This window comes from Myripristis murdjan, chromosome 7, assembly GCF_902150065.1.
Source record: "Myripristis murdjan chromosome 7, fMyrMur1.1, whole genome shotgun sequence".
Classification (NCBI taxonomy): Eukaryota; Metazoa; Chordata; class Actinopteri; order Holocentriformes; family Holocentridae; genus Myripristis; species Myripristis murdjan.
Genome location: NC_043986.1, coordinates 28,799,002 through 28,822,789, shown reverse-complemented (window position 1 = coordinate 28,822,789; position 23,788 = coordinate 28,799,002). Strand labels below are relative to the sequence as shown.

Here is a 23,788-nt window from a genome sequence, read left to right as displayed (position 1 = left end):
TTGACTGGCCAGTTTGTGCCAGGATGGTGGAACGTTGCCATGAGCAGATGTCATTAGTTTTGGAGCACATTCATCATCTTGGTTTGTGGCTGAAGATAAAAGTGTCATTTGGAGCTCACCCAGGCAACCCAGTTCCCAGGCTCCAAAGCCTGGCACCAGACAAGCTGCCTCTCTGGCCTTCTGCTGGAGAAGCAGGTCAAGTGGAGGCAGTGTCCTCACCACCTAGGTCTGACTGTAGCTTCGGTGCAGGTGCTTCTGCTGGTGCTCTTGCATATGCACCCGGTGCAGAGATGCCCTCTGAGATTTATCTTTGAACTAACCAAGTTTTCCTTACAGACTGCAAGGAAAGCATAACTTCAGTCAAATGGTTCCACCCTGATACAACAGCCTAAGCTGACCAGCAAAGAGCTTTTCTGTGAACTTGCAATTTTACAAAGTATGGCTATCCTTGTCTGAACTGTCTCAAACAAGAAAATGATCCAGTTGGCAACACCAGTCTGCACTCTCACACAATCATATAGTTAAATTATGGCTCAGCTTAAAACTCCACATGCCAAAAGCCAATTTCCATAATGCCTAGGCCTTCTCGACTTAATAAAAAGTACTTAATACTATCTACATGAACAAGACAAGCAATGGAGGTAATTTCTCTGTATATTCTTTTATTTATTAATTATGCTATCATTACAACTCAGCTTTCAGGACAAAACATATTGGCACTTTTATTTGACAAAGTAATTATACATCCCTCTTAAACTATTTAGATACACGTCTTTTGCCCTTTGTCCACAGTAAAAAAAAGAAAAAGAAAAAGAAAAAAAAAGAGACCTTTCTGTAACAAATCAAATTCAGAAAAAGAAGATAATGCCTTCATTTGGTACGTAACTAGTCTCTAAATGGTACATGCACAGACCTTTACATGAGCGGTCTCTGCAAAACTGGCCTGTAAACACTACTGGTAAACTTCTGTAGAAATGTTAGTGTTTTTCAGTATTTCCTTTCATGATTGTTACACATACCAAGTTATTTACAACTTATGTTCAGTAAGAAAAGAGAAGCAACTATGAAGAGAACAGTGAAGCTAAGGTGTGGATACATGTCTTCAAATAATGGGTGAGATGTACTTGAATTAGTGCAGGCATTTTAGTGTGCGTAATCATTAAATTTCATCCTTAAATCAAAGAGGAATGTATAGCAATAAACACATCCCACAATAATGTGCTTTAGTACCAGAAGAGTTACATTAATATTTAGAGATAAACACAGTGCAGGACACATATATCATAGTAAATACATACTAAATCACGCATGGAATAGAATGGATTATTATCATCCTATATTATCAACAATCACCAAAATCAATTGACCAAATTTTCTCATAAAATTTGTCATTAAAGTGATTAAATTATAGAGAGCCCATTCAATGTTGTAATCGTAAATGTGATGCTGGAATTTCAAATAACACAAAACCTAATGACGACCTAAAATTGACATAAAATGTTAAAGATTAGATCAGTCTTTCCTTGTCATTAAGTGCACTCCCTTATGAAATTAATGAACTGTGCAAATGACAGTATAAGAGATCATATTGGTAGATGGTTGATTTTTGTGGATATTCATCATTTTTGATTAGATGAATGTAAGAGAGCCAGTTCTGGTAATAAGACATTTCATAAAGCAACAGATACATTATTATAAAACATACTTAATGCATTTTAGAGTTGACAGTGAAAATTCAGAATAAACACATAATGAAAATAGCATCAATTGAGGTAATTTTTTTTAGACTCGTATTAATTGATTACAGCTGATTGACATATTTGAGGCACATCTTGGATGTCATGTCTGCACAGTTTAACTTGATTGTCGTATTATTTGCTTTTTAAATAGTGTGTGATCTTGCTCATTCATGTCAGTTTGAGGGAAGTGAATGGCCATGAGCTGAGACAGCATCCAGTGTAGTGAATCACCACTAAATTAATAGCAGGAACTTTGTACAACTCTAAAATTTTTAAGTATTATAGTAAAGACTGATATTGTCTCTAAAAGCTGCTGATGAAAGTGAACACATTACACTAATTTGTCTTGTGCAATCTGCTCTATTCAGCTAATGGTTAGGAGATTTCAGAGAGAGTAATGGTGAGATGTTCATGTCCGCTCGAGCTTTTCCTTCTCTTGCCTCTCACTCACTTGGTAAACAAAACTGGGCCAGATGCAGTCAATATACAAACTAATTTCTTCTTCTTTTTGTTCATATCCACAATTTGTTCTTATTTTCTTAGTACAAACTGATTTCTGTGATTCACTAATGTTTTTTAATTTTGATTTTCGAGCGGTCAACAGTTGAACTATAATGCTTTTACCAGATGCATTACATGAATATCAATATATAATCACATATAGATTATTTTATGTTTTATGTTTTATTACAAGGATTACATTATTCAAATAAGAATATCTGCATGCACATAATTGAATGTTCATTGAAATTACAGCAAAAAGTCTATAGTTTATGATAGGTATTATAAATGAATACATAAATTAATTTTATATAAATAAATTAATTTCACACTGTTTATATGAGTGTCGGTGTCTAGGTTTTAGAAACTGTCCTGTCCGGCAGTTGTCACCATGGAAACATCATCTTCGGTGACTGTACATTCCTCTGCTGAGACGAGTTTCACTGCATCACAGGATTTTTTGTTGTTGTTGTTGTTGTTTTGGCTTTTTGATGATCTTGTCACACTGATAGGTTTCCTGACACTCTGGAAAATCACTTTTGTTTTGGGTAAGTTCATTCAACAGAATTTCAGTTCAGTTCAGACTTGACTTTACTTGCAGGAAGTCTCAGCACAAATCGCACAATCACACTCAACTCTGATTTCAGTGGCTGAGGCTTTTTTTCCTCCTACAGCCTTATTTTGTGGCATCGCAAATTCTTGGGTATCTGAGTATTTTGCATATGGCACAACAGCTGCCCTTGTATAGTGTTTATGGAGTTGCTACCTTATGCTAAAAAAAAAAAAAAAAAGCTCAGACACAGACCTCCATTTTACGAACAGGTGGGAGTCATCCTTCAGCACATCTGTTTAAGAACAGACTGGATGGTTACGAACATTTGGTGCATCAGCAGTTGAGTTATCTTATATTTTCTCCTGGCAGGAAATTTAAGAGAATATTGCTGCATCTGACCCATTATGAGATGTAATTTTTACAAGCATGATACTTTGAAATGGGATGAAACTCAGCCCATAGGAACCAAAAGTCATGGCATGTACCTATTTTTACACTCTGTGAAACAGATTTAAATCTGTGTGTGCGTATGAAAGAGCTACAGCCTCTAACACTCTTTTTTTCCTGGGCTGTTTTGCTTGTGGTCTAAAAGTGCAGCACCATGTCCCTGCAAGCAGGCTTGGGTAGCTCGGGCATTTGGAGCCTGAGCCTGGTCGAAAAGGTCATTATGAAGACCTAAGAGGTCAAAACTGTGCGTTTTTTTTTTTCTTCACATATGAGCCAGCTATGTTTGAATAAAGGTTTCTTACACATTTAAATATTCCTGTGCGATGCCTGAAGTTCATTGCCTTCCTTGTTGATGATCTCAACCTGCATCTTTTTCCTTGACTTTGATATATTAAAAAAAATCTTCAAGCACACCACTATCTGTTCTCATGGGTTTGGGTAGCTTACTCTAAAAATATACTTATTACAATGTTAGTTACCTCGTCAAAATGTTAAGTAGCTGCAGTAGCATAATTCAATTCATTCATATCTTCTTGCTATTTTCATTTCATATATGAGATGTGACGACATTTCAAACACCAAAAGATCTTGGTATTCTGTTCTAAAAGCTTAGATATCATTATATCAATTGGCTCCTCTCTGACAGAAGGCTCAGCCACATCTATTGATGAATTCACAAATGAAAAGAAGCTTAAAATAGTCATGGTCATAATCCTGACTAAACCTGTGGCTTTGCAGGTTTGAGTTAAAGAGCTGTGCTGTGGTAACAAGATGGACTAAATTTTAAGCTTGCTTCAAAGAACAGACAATCCTGGGCTCAGGTCAAAGTGTCATCAAACTAATCCAACTAACTTAGTTATCCACATACGAGGAACGGGGCCCTAGACGAGAAAAGGAACTTAGTTTAGTTTGCACAGCGTCTCTCAAGCAGCTCCTGTTGTGCTTGAAGTCAGACAGCTAGACTAGACTGTTTAGTTTATGCTCATCTTTAAAGGATTCCCAGTGTATTCCTCTGTTTTGTTTTTTTTTTTACAAGCAGCCACCGGTAGTCGTGATAAATTATGTTTCTTGGTAACATAACAGAATACATTTACTTGAATAGAAAACACAACATTACTACCCAATCCTGCTTGTGAGCACAGATGCATTACTGTAGACAGGTGTGTGTGCACATGTGTGACTCTTAAAGCGGAGGGTCAGCCCCCCCGAGGGTGTTTAGCTCCTCAGGGGCGGAGTACTTCTCAGAGGACTGGCCGGCCGACTGGCGGAAGCCTGCTGCAATCTCATCGAAGGTGCGGCCCTTGGTCTCTGGCACCTTGAAGTAGGTGAAGGCGAAGAAGCCCAGCAGCAGGACAGTGAATATGATGAAGACATAGGGGCCACACAGTTTCTATAGGGAAGATCACAGGACAATCACAGTTTGCAGTGTAGTAGTAGACCATTCTGCAGTACAGAGATAGGTGGCTTGATATAGATTTGACTACTGATATGACTTTAAAGTGTTGTTTTCAAGGAACTCCGTTTGCAGAGCGCTGAATGAAAGTAAATGCAGCCAAGCCGGTGATGATAAAATGAGACTTAACGCTAAACGTCCTTACCTCGACATACTGGAAGCCCATGCCCACCATGAAGTTAGCAGACCAATTACAGAAGCCAGCAACAGCGATGGCTGCCGGCCGGGGCCCCTGGCTGAAGAGTTCGGCCACTATGAACCACGGGATGGGGCCGGGGCCGATTTCAAAGAAGGCCACAAAACAGAAGATGGCTATGATACTGACATAGGACATCCATTTGACCTGGTCCTGAGGAAGGAAGCACAGCAGGGAGGCTTTCAGTCACTTTTTTTTCTACCTTCTACTAACATTGTAAAACTATTCTTAATCCTTTAAACTGTGTGCTTTACTTATTTTTTGAAATATTTGTATTGTTTTATTTATTTCTGTGCTTTCATAATAAATTGCCCCTTCATAGTTGAAAATATCTATATAAGTTTTAATTCAAAACTATAAAGAAAATTTAAACTTACTAATAATGCCAGGGCGATGGTCATGAGCACTGCTGATCCAGCCATTCCTAGTAAACCGATGAGGTGGAGCGATCTCCTGCCTGCGCGCTCCACCACAAACAACTGGACAGAAGAGAGAGAAACGGCATGTTCAACTAGTTACATGGGTCAAAAGCACTTTGGTCAAACCCATGTAATCGGTGACTTACAGAGACCACAGTGAAGGCAGTGTTGACCACTCCTGCCCCGATGGTGGCATACACAGGCTGAGCCACTCCTGCTCGCTCAAAGATCCCAGTGGAGTAGTAGAAGACCTGCAGCCAATCACAGATGAGACCTCAGGTTTGCTGGAGGTGATGTGCATGTGTGTGGGTGCAGACATGTTCATGTGTTTAGATGTTTATGCATGTTTATATGAGCTGGATAACAATTAGCAACTGCAAATAATTCCTAACCTTTTTATAAAATTTATTGAGCGTTCCAAAACAAAAACGTGCCAGGTCAGTTTGGTACTGAAGTGGGATGTAAATGACTCACAGCGTTGATTCCAGACAGCTGCTGCGAGAGCTGCAGCATGATGGCGATGAAGATGGGCTGGCGGTAGACGGGGGAGCGGAACAGCTCGAGGATGGTCACCGTCTTCTCCCTCATCATCTGCTGGCTCTCCTCCTTCATCTCCTGAAGGTCTGCACTCACATCCTCTGTGCCCCGCAGCTTTGTTAAGACTACGAGAGCAACAACCATGGACAAAATGGTGACAACGCAGTTTGAATTGTTTACCTGGTTATTTCAGTTTGGTCAGGAACTCATGAAAGCGCAACATAACAGCCAGTGTGGCTAACTGTAGAAAGCTCATTTCAGCCCATCTCTTGCAGGTGCAAAAAAAAAAAAAAAATGTAATGTATATTTATATAACAAAAGAGGTGGCCAATTGAGATGTGGCAATTAAGTGATGACTTCTGACTACACCTTAAACCATTAAACCTCAAGCCACTAATCTTTAATTTGCAGTTGCATGATCTCTCAGTCAGCCTTACATGTGCTGGAGACTGAAAAAGCATCTCATTAGAGGAAATGATGTCACATCAAGATCATTTAAATGGTTTTCCAAAAGCTACATGTACACGACTAAGTTGTTACACAATGTCCTGTCCGTTATTTTTTGCTTTCAAATGCCAATTACTGTATTATTTCTTCTTTAAAAATATATATAGCTATGTGTATACTATATATTTTAGCATACTTGAATGTATTTGCAATACAGGGAGAGAACATGGTTGCTTTGCATGACCAAAAGAGATTTTGTGAAAAACACAATAAAACTTAACACATGATTAAAATGCTCATTTGATTTTCTCACTTCTTAGTGTTGTACAATAGATTGATCACAGAATAATAACCATAAAATTTAAAACAAAAACACAATTGTTCTCATTCGGTTACCCACAGACGACAGCATTTTTGGAACAGGAGTTAGCATTTGATTATTGTTCATGTATCTCACCGCTCTGGGCTTTGTTCTCCTCGTTGCAGGTGATGAGGAGGTACCGGGGGCTCTCAGGGCAGAAGGGCAGCAGGACACACTGCAGCACAGCTGGGATGGCAGTGAAACCCAGCAGGAGAGGCCACAGGGAGGCATTTCCCATGATGGACTCAATCCCAAAAATCTGCACCAAAGACAAATAAACTACATTCACATACACTAACGCAGTCCATACAGAGGACACAGGACGCACATTTGTTTCACATGGAACTGGAAGACAGTAGCACTAACGCCACCAGACACAGTGAAGCAGAAACTTTGCCACAATGATATCATGTGAGCTTACCTGTGCCACGAGAATGCCAATCACAACGCCGAGCTGATGTAAAGTGCCTAAAGCTCCACGGAGAGAGGTGGGGGAGATCTCCCCGACATACATGGGCACAAAGCCTGTGGAGAGGCCGGAGTACAGGCCCACTATGAAACGCCCAATGATGAGCGTCTCCCAGGACGCAGCTAGCTTGGAGAGGCCCATGAACGCAGCAGCAACAAAGGCTAGCACATTGGCCATGAGCATGGAGTTCCTCCTTTAAAAAACACAGCATTCATTGCACATTTTTAGCACCAATCCATTTGCCGTTTCCATGAGAAAAAGGCAGGGTGAATAATGTTGTTGGCCAAAGGGGCGTCCTACCTGCCGAAGCGGTTGACAAAGAGGCCGACAGAGAAGGAGCCCAGCATGCCTCCCACAGAGAAGATGGCCACGGAGATGGACCACAGGGTGGTTAGCGAGTTCTGAGGGATGGACTCTGAATACCTGTTGGTCCACGTCTCATTGTAGAAGCCCTCAATGATCTGAGGCACAAAACAACACAACACAGAGACTTGCTGTGAGTCACAATCAAAAATGACAGATCGCATTAAACCAGTTTATAACTATGACGACGTCCAACTTTGGCCATTACAGTCTTGAGACTATTTGCAATTCTTTACATCTGACTCTTGCATCAGCATTGTTCAATAAAGACATGTACTGGGATATAGTGTATACTATGTACATGAATACATGGTGAAATGGTTAAAAATGCTTGCATGACTTGAAACATGACATTGAACATTTTAAGCATATAGGTGCAAATGTATATGCACTGATATCTGTGTCATTGACCTTACACTTACAACATGTTCTGGCCAGAGGTGCTGAGATTATGCAAATGATAGGGCAAAAGACAGCTGACAAGACTTCTTGATAATAACAGTGGTGCAATAATCATTTCAGATTCTAGCCTCCTCTTAATGGGTGGGTGAGGGCCCACATGAAGTTTGTTCGCAACATCATCTCAGTCAACGCAGCTCTTTTATCTGTACTAGCGACCAGACGTCAACAACCTCTACTTTTACTGTCCTAAAAAGTAAAGAGGTGTAGCAAGCACGGGTGTAAAATCAAACCAAACTGTGAAACAACAAACACAATCCACCCTACAAAGATCTCACCAGTGATGGTCAGACCCCCAGGGTGACAGAGTTTCCTGACTGTGAGTATTTTCAACTGGGAGATGAAGATGAAGTATGTTGTATGTCAAAAGTGAATTTATCCTATTAAGCAGCACATAGTGTTTCTGTTTATTCACTGTGGGTGGTGTAAGGTCAAGGGAACGAGGCACTGCATGAGGCTTCATTCATGTCTAAAAGAAACTGCCCTTCAAACCAGCCTGAGCCTTTCATTTGTAGTGATGAATTTTTGGCGATGAATGTAACATTGAAGTTCCATGCTGATTGCGTCTCCTTGAAAGCTGTCAGTAGCTCGGTGTATGATTTAAAATGCACACTTCTTTTCCTCATGCATGAAAGCTTCACCACATGAACTACATCAGACACCGTAGCTTGACTTTTTGTTTCCTGAGTTGAACTGCCGAACCCACCAGTGCCGTAAATAAAGTGTGTGTAAGAACGTCACTGAGCATTAGCTGCTTAATCCTATAAACTTGACAATGAGCTTGTACTCCACTGGAAAGCCAATTACAAACATATGACTGAAGCTGAAGGCACAACAACCAGGGGGGCTGGGGTTCTGTGGGCAGGATTTTTAAGTGACGCTATTTCAGAATAAGAAACAGAGGCTTTAAGCACCATATTTTAGAGCAGTACCGAGTAGCACAGACCAGTGGCTTTTTGGTGTATTCATATAATAAGACATTGATTTATACCTGGGATGCAAGTGAACGCATTTAACGGCTGGTAGCATAAAACCAGCAGGGCTTTGTGTTGGCATTTGCACTATAGCTTTACTGTGTTTGCTGATCCCTGCACAGGCTGAGATGCGCACACACACACACACACACACACACACACACACACACACACACACGCACAAATACACACTTAGAGCTAGTCTGTACCAAGAGTTTGTAGTTTGTAGCTTGTGTCGGTGGCACACAATGATAATAAATACAGATATGAGGCAGACAAAAACAATCACTGTATTGTATTATATATTTTCTATGGAGCCCCCTTGGATACATAAAAGGGTATTCTAATAACCTGTGCACTTAGTAACTAAAGGGAATTTTGAAGGCACAATTTAAATATTTTGATGGCACAAATTATTAATTTGTGGGTACAAATTACTTAACTGTGCATTTCCTCCCATAGTCCACACACTCATGGACCATTTGGATTTATGTGATCTTGGACTGAAATACAAGGATATACTGCAGGTTGTGGCTTTGAAACACAACATTAGGCTATACTGTCTTGTGTGCGTATTTTGCGTGCGTATTTTGCTGAAAAACAAACTGCAATAACTTTGATGACATAGTAGACTCTAAAATTTGGAAATGTTTATCTGCAGAATGAATAGCTAGAGCAGCTCTGAATGTGCGTTTCTTTTCATGCCGAATGTACGTGACATAACATGGTGGGCGAGGCAGGTAAAGCGACATACTCACACTCTGAGGAGCGTTGATGACACCGGTGTTGTAGCCAAACTGTAGCGAGCCAATCACAGCCGTGCCAACAGCCATCACCAGCGGGAGGGTCAACTAAAAATATAAATAAAAGTCTGCAGTTAAAAATAATGGTCAAACACAAACAACAGTTTCTATCCATATCTTTACTTATTATTACATAGCGTACAACATTTCTTTTTCCTTCTTTTACAAATTAAGCGGGAAATACAGGGTGACCCAAAAAAACGTGAATCTTTGAGTGCATATTGGCAGACATGAGCAAGTGGCAGCACAATTTTTAAAAAATGAATATTCCATCATTGTTTCTTAAATGGCATGTTTTAAGGTTTCAATTACTATGAATAAAATATTTTTCTTCCATCACTCTTGGTTTTATTGGATTGTTAAAAAGTTCCCGTTTTTTGTGTCACCCTGTATTTGTGGAAACTTTAGGATCACCAGTACAAATTACAATAATGTTTTGTGGGTTTGAACAAAGCTTGGCCTTTATTCTGTGCTCTGGAGCATCTCTAGGGGAACTTGACTCCTCTAGTGTGTGTTGGTTCTTTAGAAAACATCTTGGTGATTTTTAGGATGGTACTGGTCATGGATCCATTATATTGGGTTCATAATAAAACATGTATCAGAAGTCAAAACGCCAAAAAGTCCCATTTTACCCATTTTCACCCTGTCTTTGGAAACCTTGGGCCCTCTTAGAATTTAAACTGGGTTTGAACAAAGCTCTGCTGAGCAGCAATGATGACCCCGCTGACATGGCTGGCAGGGATGGAGAGGTTTTAAACCTGCAGGGGAAAATCCTCTGAGCTGTTGGTTGTCTTCCAAAGGAGCTGTGGTGCTCCCTTCTTAGGGAGCATCAGACTGCATGTGCAAACACATCAAATGGAAACACTCCAGTCTTAGGTCGAGAGATGGTTTTCTCGATCATTTATATCCAGCCAAATCCATTGCTCATTGTCACTGGTATTGTTTGTGGAGGTTCTCGGTCATCCAGGTCATGATAGAGCTGAATCGACGTCAACTGATGTGTTGACGTGTGTTTGCAGCTTCGTGCAGGATCAAGTCCGTCACTGCTGTTGTCCCGTCTTGTGATTTCTGTTGGATTTTGCTTTGGTTTTTCTCCATTTTTTGGTATTTGTTTTCTATGTCCCTTCTGTGGTCCTGTAGGCCAGAATTTGGTCTTCACCTGCACACCTGTCTCACGAGCCCTGCCCCTTGTTCACCTGTTCGTTAGCCCTGCCCCAGCCAATCAGCTCCCTGCCTTTTCCCCTGTCCACCCACCGGATTGGTTCAGTTTGTATTTCAGTTTAGATTTCAGTTGCCAGTTTGTTGTCATCTTTGATTTGTCTCCTGCTTGATAACCTGTGCACTTAGACTTCGAGACTCTATAGACTTTAAATCTCAGCATCAGACATTCAAAAAGTAAAATGCTATTAAAGTTAAGGAACACACATTTCAGGCTGAATCTTCATATAATGTCCCTGCATGGTAGGTGACATTCATTTCATTCGATCATAAGTTGACTTGTTTTGCTTAATTGCTACAAAACAAAATGTTGTTTTTACCCTAGTAAAGAAATATTCTAAAATATGTTATACCAAGTGCAACTCTAAATGCTTGTGATAAACACTTCTGCATACTGATTTGAAGTAAATTCATATTCAGGTTCATATTTTTCAACTTACAATGTAAGATGTCCCAATATGTATTTAATGAGCTTGATATGTGTAACCATGTAAGCAAAAAAAAAAAAGAGAGAATTATATAAAAAAAAAAAAAAAAATGTCTCCAGTGGCCTGATACAACACTGACATTATACAACTTTCTATGTCCCTGCAACCAAAATATTAACAATAAAAGTGCATGGTCACTAAACTGGCTGTTCTCAGAAAAGAGCTCTTCCCATAATGTGAGATTTTTCAAGTAAACCAATGGAATTCACAAATCTCTGGTTTAAAAAAACAAATAAAAAAAAAACAAAACTGTTTTCAGGGATGTTGGAGAGTAAGCTCACATCTTGAAGCTGAATCATTCAGAGTCTACATGCTGTGAAAGGTGAGTAAGTAATTTGAGCACAGGGCTATTTCATATAAAACTACTTGTGAAAATAAAGTTGGCCTTTTTTATACCATTGATCTCTGTCCTTATGATGACAACTGATGGGAAGTCGGTTTAAATTCCTTTTTATTTACTACAACATTGCTGCTTTAAATGGGTCAAGAGGTGGGATTTTTGAAGGGATTAAACATCATAGCAATCCCCCATGGTGCTAAACTGCCTCTTAGTCTGATTTGTAATTTTGTTCTCAGTAACAGTTTACATGCCCCAGCAGGTCACCTTAAAGGGATACCTTGAGTCCTTTGCCTTCTCTGTTGTTGACTTCTCTGTGGAATATTAAGAGGGAATTTTAAGAAAATCAAGTTTTGAAATTACATGTCGTCCTCCTCACCTCATAATGTGAGATGTGGTGGGGGAAAAAATTAAGTGAAGGTAAAAATATCAAGATATCCTTTTAAAAGAAAACAGTGAAGTCAGATTAGGACAATCATTTAAAGGGAGTTTCTGGTAAATTACTACTTCCTTCACTCAAGTGAAAGCAGAAAGATAAAATTGTAACCTTTTAATAACATTAGCGGTGTGCAGCTATAATAAGGTGACAGAGAGTGAGCTGTCTCATCTGCTGTTTTATGTTAAGTTCTCTGTCTCTATAGATTCAGATGAAGTGTGTCATAAGCTTTGCATACAAGATAATGTTTGTTTTACGTGGGCTGACTGCCGCAGAGAACACTGGAGCCTACTGGGACCCACATTAGGAAGCACATTAGGAAACACATTTCAGCTTGTCATCTGATACCCAATCCCCCACAGTTATTATGAAAATGATCCTGTCAAAGCTGTTGGCCAATCAGATGCGCAGAATGCATGTGCAGCGAATGTAAAGCAAATTGCAGCCTGATGAGCTAAACCGGTCAAAATGCCTAGCCAAAAATTCAAAAAGAAAAGTCAGGGCATGAATGAGAGGAGCTCTGGTTTTAAGGTAAAAGGAGGAATATTACTCAGTTGAATTTGAAAGACTTTTTTCTGTTCTGGAACAACTGACTTGAGCCTTTTCTGCTTTATAATCATATTGGGTACTGTATATGTATGCAAACAGAACATGGCCCAGATGGGTCTATAACACTGGATTCACAAATGGTTGTTAAAGGCTCCATCTGTGTCACTACAGGGCTAATGGCTTTGAGGCTGTTTGAAATGGCCCGTGTTAGAGCTAATAGTGGGTGGATGGTGGTGGTGGTGGTGGTGAGGGTGGATGAGGGGCCCAGTCTGGGTATTTTTGCCCATGACTCCTAATGGTTGGCAGTGGTGGAAAGACTACAACAAATTGTTACTCAAGTAGAAGTGCTGTTATTCTGCTGATATTTTACTTAAGCAGAAGTTCTGCTATTTAAAAAAAAAAAAAAAAAAAAAAAAAATACTGCAGTAAAGTATCTCATTTAAAGTGTATTGGGAGTAAAAGTGACTGAGTTCCTTTTTCAAAACAGTAACTGTGTCAGGTGTGATCTTTTCCATGCAGATAAAAAAGGAAGAGAGAACATGCTTGAAACTACATTCCTTTAAAGGTGCATTATGCAAAATTGCCATGGGTTTATCGAAGCGAGGACCCTGTAGACTCAACTGACACGTGAAACAAGCACATAATGATGATGGTTGAGTCTACATGGTTCTCATCGTCATGCCAACTCACTGATGTTATCCCCCCCACCCAAAAAAAAATATTCCAAATTGTCTGCCAGTTGAGTCTAAATGGTCCTTGCTTCCATCGATCATCTGCAGTTTTTCATTTTGCAGCTTTTACTGTGGAATTTGGAAATGACAAAAAGTAGAACCAGCAAAGTAAAAGCAGGTTCCTCTTCTCATCTTTGGTGACTGAGCTTTTATTGTGAAAGGTTACACAATCTGTCATTGATCATTTGTCCTCTGTAATGGATATTATTTAGAATGGAGTGAAGTACAATACTTAAGCAATAATGAACTAAAGTAAACTGAAGTAAAATTACTGACTTTAAAAAAATATTCAAAATAATATACGAACAGGAAAAAGCTTCTCAAGCACAGTAACATGAGTACATGTAATTAGTTACCTCCACCTCTGATGGCTGGCCTGGCACCACAGCACTTTGTCTCAGCTGCTGCCAGTGGGATTTGCATATTATAACCTCAAGCGTCCCATGCCACAGGTGTGTGATGTTGTAAAACTCGCTTTTCATTAATAACAGCGATTACACTAGAGTCTAGTGAAGCCTGATGACCTATTTATTTGGGGGGAAAGGTTATGTCAACAGTGTCTCAGAGTGTAAACCTGCTGTCCTCTGTCTCTCACGTGAGGATATCATGGAGATGTCATCAGACTACTACAGCCTCATTATCAGTCAGTAACAACACAGTGAAGCGCCAGCAAGTCTCAGAGAAGTTACCTTGTCCCGGGACTCCATCCTGGCTGCTGAGCTGTCTCAACTCCGCTTGAGGAAAAAAAAAAAACACAAGAATGGTCTCGTCAAATCCCGTCAAATAATTAATACTACTTTTTACATAGGCTTCCTGTTGATCTATGTTGTCATGGTCCGGTCCCGTCTCCAGCAGAACGCGCTCCCAGCCCGTCCCAGGCTCCATTCACTTGCTCCAATAAGCCGCTTAATGACGTGGAAGCGGAGTCGCCTCTCATTGGCTGCCGTGCCTCCAGCGAGAAATAACAAGCCCTGTGCTAATTGGCTGAGAGGGGAAGAGAAACATGTGCACAGCACACTTTGAAATATGATAACAGGTTAATATAACTGGATTATTATTATTGGATTAAACAGCATTATATGCGGATAATTAATTCTACAAACAAACAAACACACATGACATGCTTACATACATACATAAAATAATAATAATAAAATTCCATATCTGTACAACCAACAGGGATGTGAAGGGCAAAAAGTTCTCAATAAAATAGCAAAAAAATGTAGAGATGAAGAACCACGTCTCACGCAAAATGCACACTATTAATTGAAGCAAACTGACATAAATAACAATAAACATGTTGTCCCCTCCCAGTGACCCAAGTTGCTTCTGGGGCAAAAAGTTAAAAAAAAAAAAAAAAAAAAAAATCTTGTTTTGAGCTGACTTTGCAGCACTACCCTTTGGGCAAATCAGAATAACTGTGAACATGCTGGACCCCAGTGGTGGCATCAGGGTGGGATGCATCAGCTCAAAATCTGATTAGCTGTGTCTGATAGAGCATATGGCATGTGAGAAACAAACTGATCAGCTGAGTGGATGGAGACAACCACTGTCCTGCCAAATTTCATTCGTTCAATTTTGTATATTGTAAGTAACAACACATGCGTAGTTCAGGCTATTTGAATGGACAGGCTACAGTATCCTCAGCTAGCAAACGTAAACACAATGTGAAACAAGGTGGCTGCAGTGAGCATGTAGCTAATTAAAGCAGTAAACCAGGGGAGCCAGTGTGAGGTCACCTGGCATGGTGCCTGAGAGCGTAGCTGGTCTAAAATCACTGCAAAGCATTGCTTCTCTGCTTTAAACACTCTGTTTAATAATAAATAATGCAAAATTTCTGATGAATAGTTTGTTTGACTTGTGACAACTGAGCTAAAAAGCCTAGTAATTCTAACCTCATGTAATTTTTTGCCAAGTAACATACTGCAAATCTCATATCCTCTCATGTAGCAAATATGCCTAATGCACTAATATTTAAAGGAGCTATAATGCAGTCATGTGCATGTGCTTATTGGGTATTTTACATTGTCCTCCGATGTGTCTCAGCCAATCAGAACTGAGAACCAGAGCTGTATTTTGCACATGACTGGACTAGTTTCTAGGAGCTGTATCGCCTTCCTTTTACAGTCCTTTTGCACCCCGCAGACCTGAGTAGATTAAAACATTGATCTCACCACAGCCACAGATTACATCATCATATTTCTACCTGCATGCTCGAATGTCCTCACACAACCCGACCCTACCTAAAAGACAGCTTTGGGAAGTGGGTAGCAACAGATTACCTGTAATGGGATTACACTAAGCTTAGTACACAAAAAAGCAATCGGACAGCAAAAGCTTTTGAAAGAGTAGCGAGCATTTTGGATTCTTGTTCCTAGTTACAGATTGTGTGGCATCTTCCTCAGAAGTAGAGACATTTATTTCACCAGTCACCTCAGTTTTGATCCTGATATAAATGTGCAGCTTGCTCCTGCTTGGCTATAAGAGTGGTCAGTGGGGCAATTGTAAATGGCTTTGAGAAACTAAGATAACTTTGTTTTTCTGAAGCTGTAAGATCGGTGTATACTCTTACCGATCTCAGAATTTTCTCCTGAAAAAAGTATCACAAACCGAACATTTTGTCAACAGTTATGGGCTTAGACAGTTATATTCTTTTGGGACTCGTTTTCGTTGCTTTGGCATAGACTCTCTCCTCTTATCAGCTTAGCAGAGTCTAGCCTCAGCATGGAAATTTACCGTTTGAAAGGTAATGGTTGGTTGGTGAAATAAAATAATTCTGTTTCAAAAGGAGCAACTCTGTTGGTGAACTGATTAGTTTGCAATCCCTATGCAATCCCTTTTTCTAGAGAACATTCTGAAGAGTACACACCAAGCTTTCCATTTATCTTAGTTTTTCAAAGCCATTTATGATTGGCCCACTGACAGCTGTTGTCGCCAAGCAGGAGCCTGCAGGATATCAGTATGAATACTTATCTTTGACAATGGATTAAAAGGTTGCAAAATCACAACCTATTCACATATATGGCTCCAGCACTTGAAACACTTGAAAGCTGCATGCTAACAATGTGTTGATCACATAAAACAATGAGATATTAGTGCTTTAAACAGAGGTGATCTCCATAGAGTCCTGACATCAAGCCTGGAAAAGTCTGATTGATTGGAACTGATCAGACCTGAAACTGCTGTGAAATATCACCCAGCATCATCACATTAGCTTCCAGCAGAACTCTGTTTGAAACATTCCAAGAATGAGCAATTATTAGCAAGGATTATTGCATCACATGCCATTTAAGTCAAGTTCAAGGAAAAAGCATGTAACAAATGAAGATCAACACCCAGAGATCCTTTGGCGTAGGGCTCAAGCACAATACGCACATTTGTGCATAGATAAAGTTGGAAATTCTAGAAATGATCATGTTTGGCTTTCTTCCTTTTCCTTTCTTCCTTTTCAGTTCATGAAGTGCCTTCTTTTGCAAAAGAGTTTGATATAATCCATAGGATCCTTGTAAGCCAATACAAAAACTGCTTTCTAATACTGGAAAGCAGTTGAAAGCTGTTGTAATGCCCCTCGCACGAATGTTTTCATCTGCGCTTGCATGCAAGAGAGAGGAGTCGTGTGCAGGCTTTCGAATAAGCCTCAGGGATTCCCTAGGGTCATCTCTACTGACTCAGTCCACCTGTCATAGGATACATAACCCTTGATGACTGACTCTCATTTCCAGTGATGATGACTGGATTAGCTTTTAGGAGCGTTAATGAAAACAATTGGGTTGTGTGTACAGACCCCAGCAGGACTCTCTAAGCTCTTCCACTGATAAGTTCTTCTCAGTATGGTCCCATCACATTATAACGCATTGATTCCTATGTTCAGGAAGGTGGACAACTCTTCAGAAATGAAGTCTGGATCATCCATTGATCATCATCCATAATGGTTTTCCCCATCTTGAAAATAGGTCTGATAGTCTGTTGACTTCTGTTTTGGTGATGGTGGGTTTCACCTTCAGCCTACAATCCAGTAGGTACTTCCGATGAACACGGACAACTTGCGGTGCTCCAAAAATATCAGGGACAACCTACAGTTCTCTGAAAAATTCTCTAACCGTATCTTCTCCCATGGTCTCTGGAGTGATTTGCCAAGTTGATAATGTGTCTGGGTTGAAGATTTCATGTCTTGGATGAATCCATCCATGGGCAATGTATGCCAGTCTGTCACAGAGCTCTGGCTCCTTTTGTGTGTCATGTGTCAACTCGTCTTGCATAAAAGCTGTCTTCAGGTTCATGAAGGATCTGAAGTACAGTTCATCTCCCGTTTTAATGACATATGTCTTTACGCAGTCCTCTGATGAGAGCATCAGTGTGACTCTGTACTGAACATGACTGCGAGCTGCTTCTCAGAGGCCGTCTTTGTTTCCCTGGAGCCAAGAGACCAGTAGTCATGGACTGATGACCTGTTCACAGGAAGAATGACCATGAAATCATAATGTCTTCATGCTCTAAACACAAGCTCTTTTGCACCAGCTAAGTATCTCTGCTTAGTTGGGATAGATCTGAAGAGTGTCTGATTTGCTTTAAGAAAAAATAACAGGTTTTGTTATAGAAAAATGCTGACCTGTAAATCACTAGTGTCATATCTAAGAAGAACAAGGTCTGTTCTGACCTCCCTTACAATCCTACCCCCAATTCTTTTAAGCAATATTTCTCTCTCTCTCTCTCTCTCTCTCTCTCTCTCTCTCTCTCTCTCTCTCTCTCTCTTTCTCTCTCTCTCCCTCTCTCTCTCCCTCTCTGTGTGTATGTGTGTGTGTGTGTGTGTATGTGTGTGTGTGTGCGTGTGTGCACACACGGGACTATGTGTGCTAGTCATCACTCGTGCTTGTGCAGGTGAGAGAAGCTGTTAATCTAAACCTCGCTCTGTGGCATGCTAATCTTCTGAGTCCAGCAGCTATTTATAGGCCTGTAAATAGCGGCTATTTATATTGTCAGTGTTGAGTCTTTCCCAGTGATGCCAACTTGTTCACCACACGACCTGATGTTATGGCTGCTTGTAAACACTGGCTACAAGTAGTATTTTCACTGGAATTTATCAAATCAAGCAGGAATGTCAAGAATTAGTTTTTGTTTGTTTTTTTTTTAAAGGAGCGAAATTCAGCTGATTGAATAACAATCTTGACATGAATGTCCCTTTGGCCTTTGGCACAGTCCTGAAAGAAGAATTTCAGCTTAGCGCTTCTTCTTTCCAATACCTTTAACTGCTCATTGATTTTTTCAGTAGTATAATATTCTTTCAGTATTTCAAGCCTCATATTAGTGAATGATGACAGCCATAGCCATTTTCTCAAAAGTGGGGAATTGTGAACTTATAGCAGCTCTAAATGGTAAATCATTTTAAATGATGTGCAGCCAAACCTGGCAGTTTTTGTCTGTTTTTCCACAGGAAGGAAATGTGGAAAATGGGAAAAAATCACTGCAAAGCAAACCAACATGTGGCTTCTCACCTGAAGTGGTTCCAAAAGTAAACTTAGCCACAGTAACTATATAAATTTAATGATATTTCTGTTTCACAATGTGTGTATCTACATGCCATTTCACAAAAACAACCAACAATGTTTTATAAGAAACTGGTCAGTGTTCTTTTTTTTGGATAACAGCATTTAACGTAATGCAGAATTAAATTCCATCACGGGGCAGAAGAGCCAATGATCTTTCACTGACGGATGATTTCTGTGACTGTTTCCCCATCTCTCCACGGCCATGCTGAATAGTAGGACAATCCAATAATTATCTGTTCATTTACACCTAACTCTGCTTGGAAGTTAGTGCAACCTAAAAAAACAATCTGGTGTGTAGCTACCTCGACATCTTGCTCTCCTGTTACAAAGACTGAGGATGAGCCTCATTAAGGAAATGACACTTAATCCTTCTTATCGTGTGATCTGATTGGCTGTGGCCTCACTGTCACCACGCACATACACACGCACGCATGCACGCACACACACACACACATACAAACAAACTAACAAACTGCAGCCTAGAGCAGAGGGTTTCAAACTTGTGACACTCCTGAGTTGACTTTCAATAAATCCTGGACATCCATTTGAAGTGAATTTGCACCAGGGAACCTCATTGCAAGAGAGTAACAAGAGTGTTGTGCATTAAAGGCATGTGAAAGGCCATTCATAAGCATGTAATACAAAAGAAATCTGACTTCAATTCAGCATCAGCGAGCTGGGGTTTAAATGGCATTTTAATAGTTATATTGATATTAAAATTAATATTAATATTTAGTGATTGTTTTAATAATTAAATTAAATTAGTTTTCATGTTATTTAATTTAACTTTATTATTTTCTAATTTTCTGATCATTTTCTTTTTCCTTTTTTTTGCTGATTTGCAAGTGTAATTTTGCATTTTCAAGTGTATTTGAGCAGGTTTCGAAGGCTTTAACTGTTTAACTGTCATGCTTGAACACGGACAAATTGTGGTGAAACTAGATCAAAAAAAGAAAATGTGAAAATGATTTTTTGTTTTGTCACAGTTTTTAGTGAATTAAATTACTGTGAAATTAAGTTATTCCTTTTACTGAGGACCCCCTGGAAGCCCCTCAAGGATCATTGGGGGTCCCTGGACCAGACTTTGAAAACCATTGGCTTAGAGCCATGTCTGTTACCGAGGTAACTTTGGATAAAAGTTACCTCGGTAACTTTGGATATAAATTATGTCAACCTGAGACTGACGTAATTTACAACCTGACAAAACCAGTTCCATTTGTCAAACACCGGCCTGTTGTTTCTCTGTCAAGTCAGTCAGCAATGACTTGAGATGAAGGCAATGAACAGAGCAGCAACTCATATAAACTATAATCATCATTACTGCAGACAGACAGATATGTAAATTCACTGGTTTCACTGGGAAATCATCAACAACAACAATAATAATCTTTTTATACTGTTGAATATTGCATAAGGTTAGACCAGTCACAAAGATTACTGTTTGAAATGAGAGGATAGAAAAGCCAGGTTGCAAATGAAAACTTTTCCTTGTTTTGATCATGTGCTTCCAAAAAGGCTTCATACAGAGGTTTCAGTCAACACAAAAAGCCCTGTTAGATCATAAATCGAGTTAGTAACGCCCCACCGACCCCGAGCACCCAGCCACCTGGGAGCTCTCTAATGGGCGGAAACTGCACAAAGAACATTTGGACACCACAATAAAAATCCTCTGACCAGATTCACCAACAAACTGACGGATTTCAATGAGCTGGAAAATTATATGGCACACACAGCTCTGGAAATTCTTGATCTGCGATGGTACATTAACCGTGATAGGGCGATCTACTTCATTAATTTTTTTCAGTTGGTGAAACAAACATACACCCTTTATTCTCATCTCCATCCACATTATCTATATATTATATGTATTATATATATATAGCTGTTTATTGATTGCTAGCTATTACAATGTTTATGTGGCAGGTTGCAGTTAAGCAATTTCAAAACTGAGGATGAATGTGGGTCTCAGTCGGCTGGTTTATGAGGGCATGAGGGTGACAAGGGGACCAGCCAGTGAGATTCGGACATCCTCCGCTCCAAGCTGTCAGCGAAGCAAATTTTGGATTCAAAGTGACACTTTCCAAATGCTCATGGCATGGCATGAAAGGATGCCGCCATGCAGGGACTCTGTTTTCAATGATGACATCAGCCCAATGCGATCCATTTCACGCTCCAGTGAGGACAAGGTGGCTGGCAAATGTCAACTGTCTCTGTGTGATTATGAGGAAACTGTGGGTTTTTGGATACTTTTTTTCCAGTTTCCTAATGTTGTTTTCAAAAGCAAAAGATAACGCCCCCTTTACGGCTAAATACCTCCTGACAGCCAAATGAGTCAGATTATACAATTTATAGACCAATGGCCAGTGTAAAGTAGGACCTGGCAGAATTCAGTGGCTTCTTCCTCCACTAATCTTTTTGCCTTTTGCTGAAACTTTTTGGGATATACTGCCATAGCTTCTCAAATCTGTAGATGGTCTCTACAAGCGTAATCCCCCATCATCCAAAAATTAATCAATAAGTGAGAATGTCAAAATGAAAATATTAATCTCCATTGATGTTTTTAACATGCTGCTGCAACTTTTTTTTGTTTGTTTGTTTGCAGCAGGGCACATGCATGCTTTGGTAATGTGGAGGAACAACAATCTCAGAGGGGGTTCTCATTCCTCAGAGTCAAGACTGGTGAGTAAAGGGTTACATGTGTGACCAGCTGTTGCATATTTAAGCTACAAAGTAAACATAATTGTAATGTGTTACACTGACTGAGAAAAACGTCAAAAATGTTATTAAATTGCAGTTACTAATCAAAATGTTGGTGATGGGAGAGGGTTATGTGACTCCCTCTGTTGTAATTTGAATGATGGCAGCACAACAGTCCTTTAAGTCTACTGATTAGGGTTTTATTCCTAAACGTGAGAACTGTTGACATACAGCACACGAAACATAAAACAATAAATAAATAAATAAATATAATATATACTACTGAAAATAGTACTAGTAATACTAGTAATAATATATACATGTGTCTTCTTTTTACTCCTTAACCTTAGCATAAAATATATTATAAATATAATACATATATTATATATAATATAAATATAATATATTTTAACTTCTATGTAAATGAAATGTTTGTCTTGTAAACCATTAGTTGTTTATACAGAATAAATTAGCTATATTATTAATATTTGTCTTTGTTCACTATTAACCTTTAACTTTATCTTTAATTTGAGTTAAATCATATGAATTAACCTCATATACATGTATTTGCATAAATAGAAATGTTTTTTAGCTGATTCGTTTACATTCAATCATAGCTACAGACACAATGGCAACAGTAGCAATGTTAGCCGCTAGCAAACATTAGCAGTAGCGTAAGCTTAACTTTCACTATAAAATAAATAACAGAAAAAACAGAAATGACACAAACCTCATTGGCTGCATTACAACATACAAAGGGGTAAGGCTTCTTCCTGAGTTTTCCTTGACTTTTATATAAAACTTAACTTGTAAAACAAAACAAACGTCTATTACTGTTAGTTGTCTCTGTATGCATTTAAACGGTCCCCCCAGAAACCGTTGCAGAACATTAGTTCAGCCTCCCTGTCTCAGTTCTATTTGTGATATTCCTAAGGGTTAAGAACTAAAAATAGAATGTGCATACACTGGTATGTTACAGCAAAAAAAAAAAAAAAAAAAAAAAACTGCAATGTGAGGCAGTTACAGGTTATATGTAGAATATCACATCGAATATCACATATATTAGCTGTGCAGGCATGCCTTTTTGTTTTTGCATAATTCCACAACATGTGTGTCAGCAGAGCTGCTGGGACATTTCAGCACAACACCGTCAAAGCCAGCCCGGCTAACAGCAGGCTGAAATAAACATTCACACTGTCTCTGATGTCTCTTATTAGCCTGGCCAGGCTCCATTCAAGACCTTTTTCACAGCAGCCATTTTAAGCTGAAATAGCAGGGTAAACACAGCTGTTACTGAGGAAGACTGTCCTCCGGCAAAAAGCAGCCCCAAACGGTGTTTGTACAGCAGCTTATTACGACCTACAGTTAGGTTTTAAAGTTAAGTAACCTGTAAATAATGACACTGTGGTGTAAATAATGACACTGTGGTGTAATATTAAGGAAATTACATTTGTTTAAGGCGGTTGGTGGTAATTTTATGTATTTCTCTATTTATTTATGTATATTAAACATTTGTTCTCTCAGTTTTGAAGGGGCTGGGTGTACAGTAAACAGGAATATAAATTGCAAAGCAAAGCCCTTGAGCTGCAACCCATCAAAATGAACTTGGAGATCAGTGCTGTGCCTAACATTACTGATGAGTTCTTGAAATCATCTGCAGGCGAGTGACAATGCCAAAATGCCAAATATTCATCTCCATTGATGTTTTTAATATGTTACTGCTACTTTTGTGTGTGCAGCAGGGTATGTGCTTGCTTTGGGCTGGATGTACAGTAAACAGCTATACTGTGGGCTAGTAAACAGCTGTATGTAAAACATAGACAAACATCAAAATTAAGGATTTGTTATGATTGAGAATATGTAGGATTTATAGATATCATATTATATCAGAATATATTCTCCTATTTGTGCTTTGTGTCTGAGACTTTAATCCATTTTTGCCACAGATGTTACATTTCCTAAATCTGCCACTGATGTCCACATTTTGGAATGCCAGGAAAGTTCCTGAAAACTCAGGACTGCTCCTTTAGTGTGGTGATGTCAGCAGCCTGGGGTAACAGCTCCA

General features: G+C 39.4%; 1 protein-coding gene across 1 annotated transcript; it reads right to left on the bottom strand.

Annotated features, from left to right (window-relative positions):
- Positions 1 to 642: 642 nt before the first annotated feature.
- Positions 643 to 14,347, bottom strand: LOC115361876 (solute carrier family 2, facilitated glucose transporter member 1-like). Its single transcript, XM_030055565.1, has 10 exons — positions 14,170 to 14,347; positions 9,677 to 9,769; positions 7,423 to 7,583; positions 7,075 to 7,315; positions 6,750 to 6,912; positions 5,783 to 5,970; positions 5,455 to 5,559; positions 5,267 to 5,368; positions 4,839 to 5,042; positions 643 to 4,630 (listed from the first exon to the last, which is right to left on the bottom strand). Exons 1-10 carry the CDS (start codon positions 14,185 to 14,187, stop codon positions 4,424 to 4,426), a joined length of 1,482 nt encoding a protein of 493 aa, XP_029911425.1. The 5' UTR covers positions 14,188 to 14,347; the 3' UTR covers positions 643 to 4,423.
- Between the last annotated feature and the right edge of the window lie 9,441 nt (positions 14,348 to 23,788).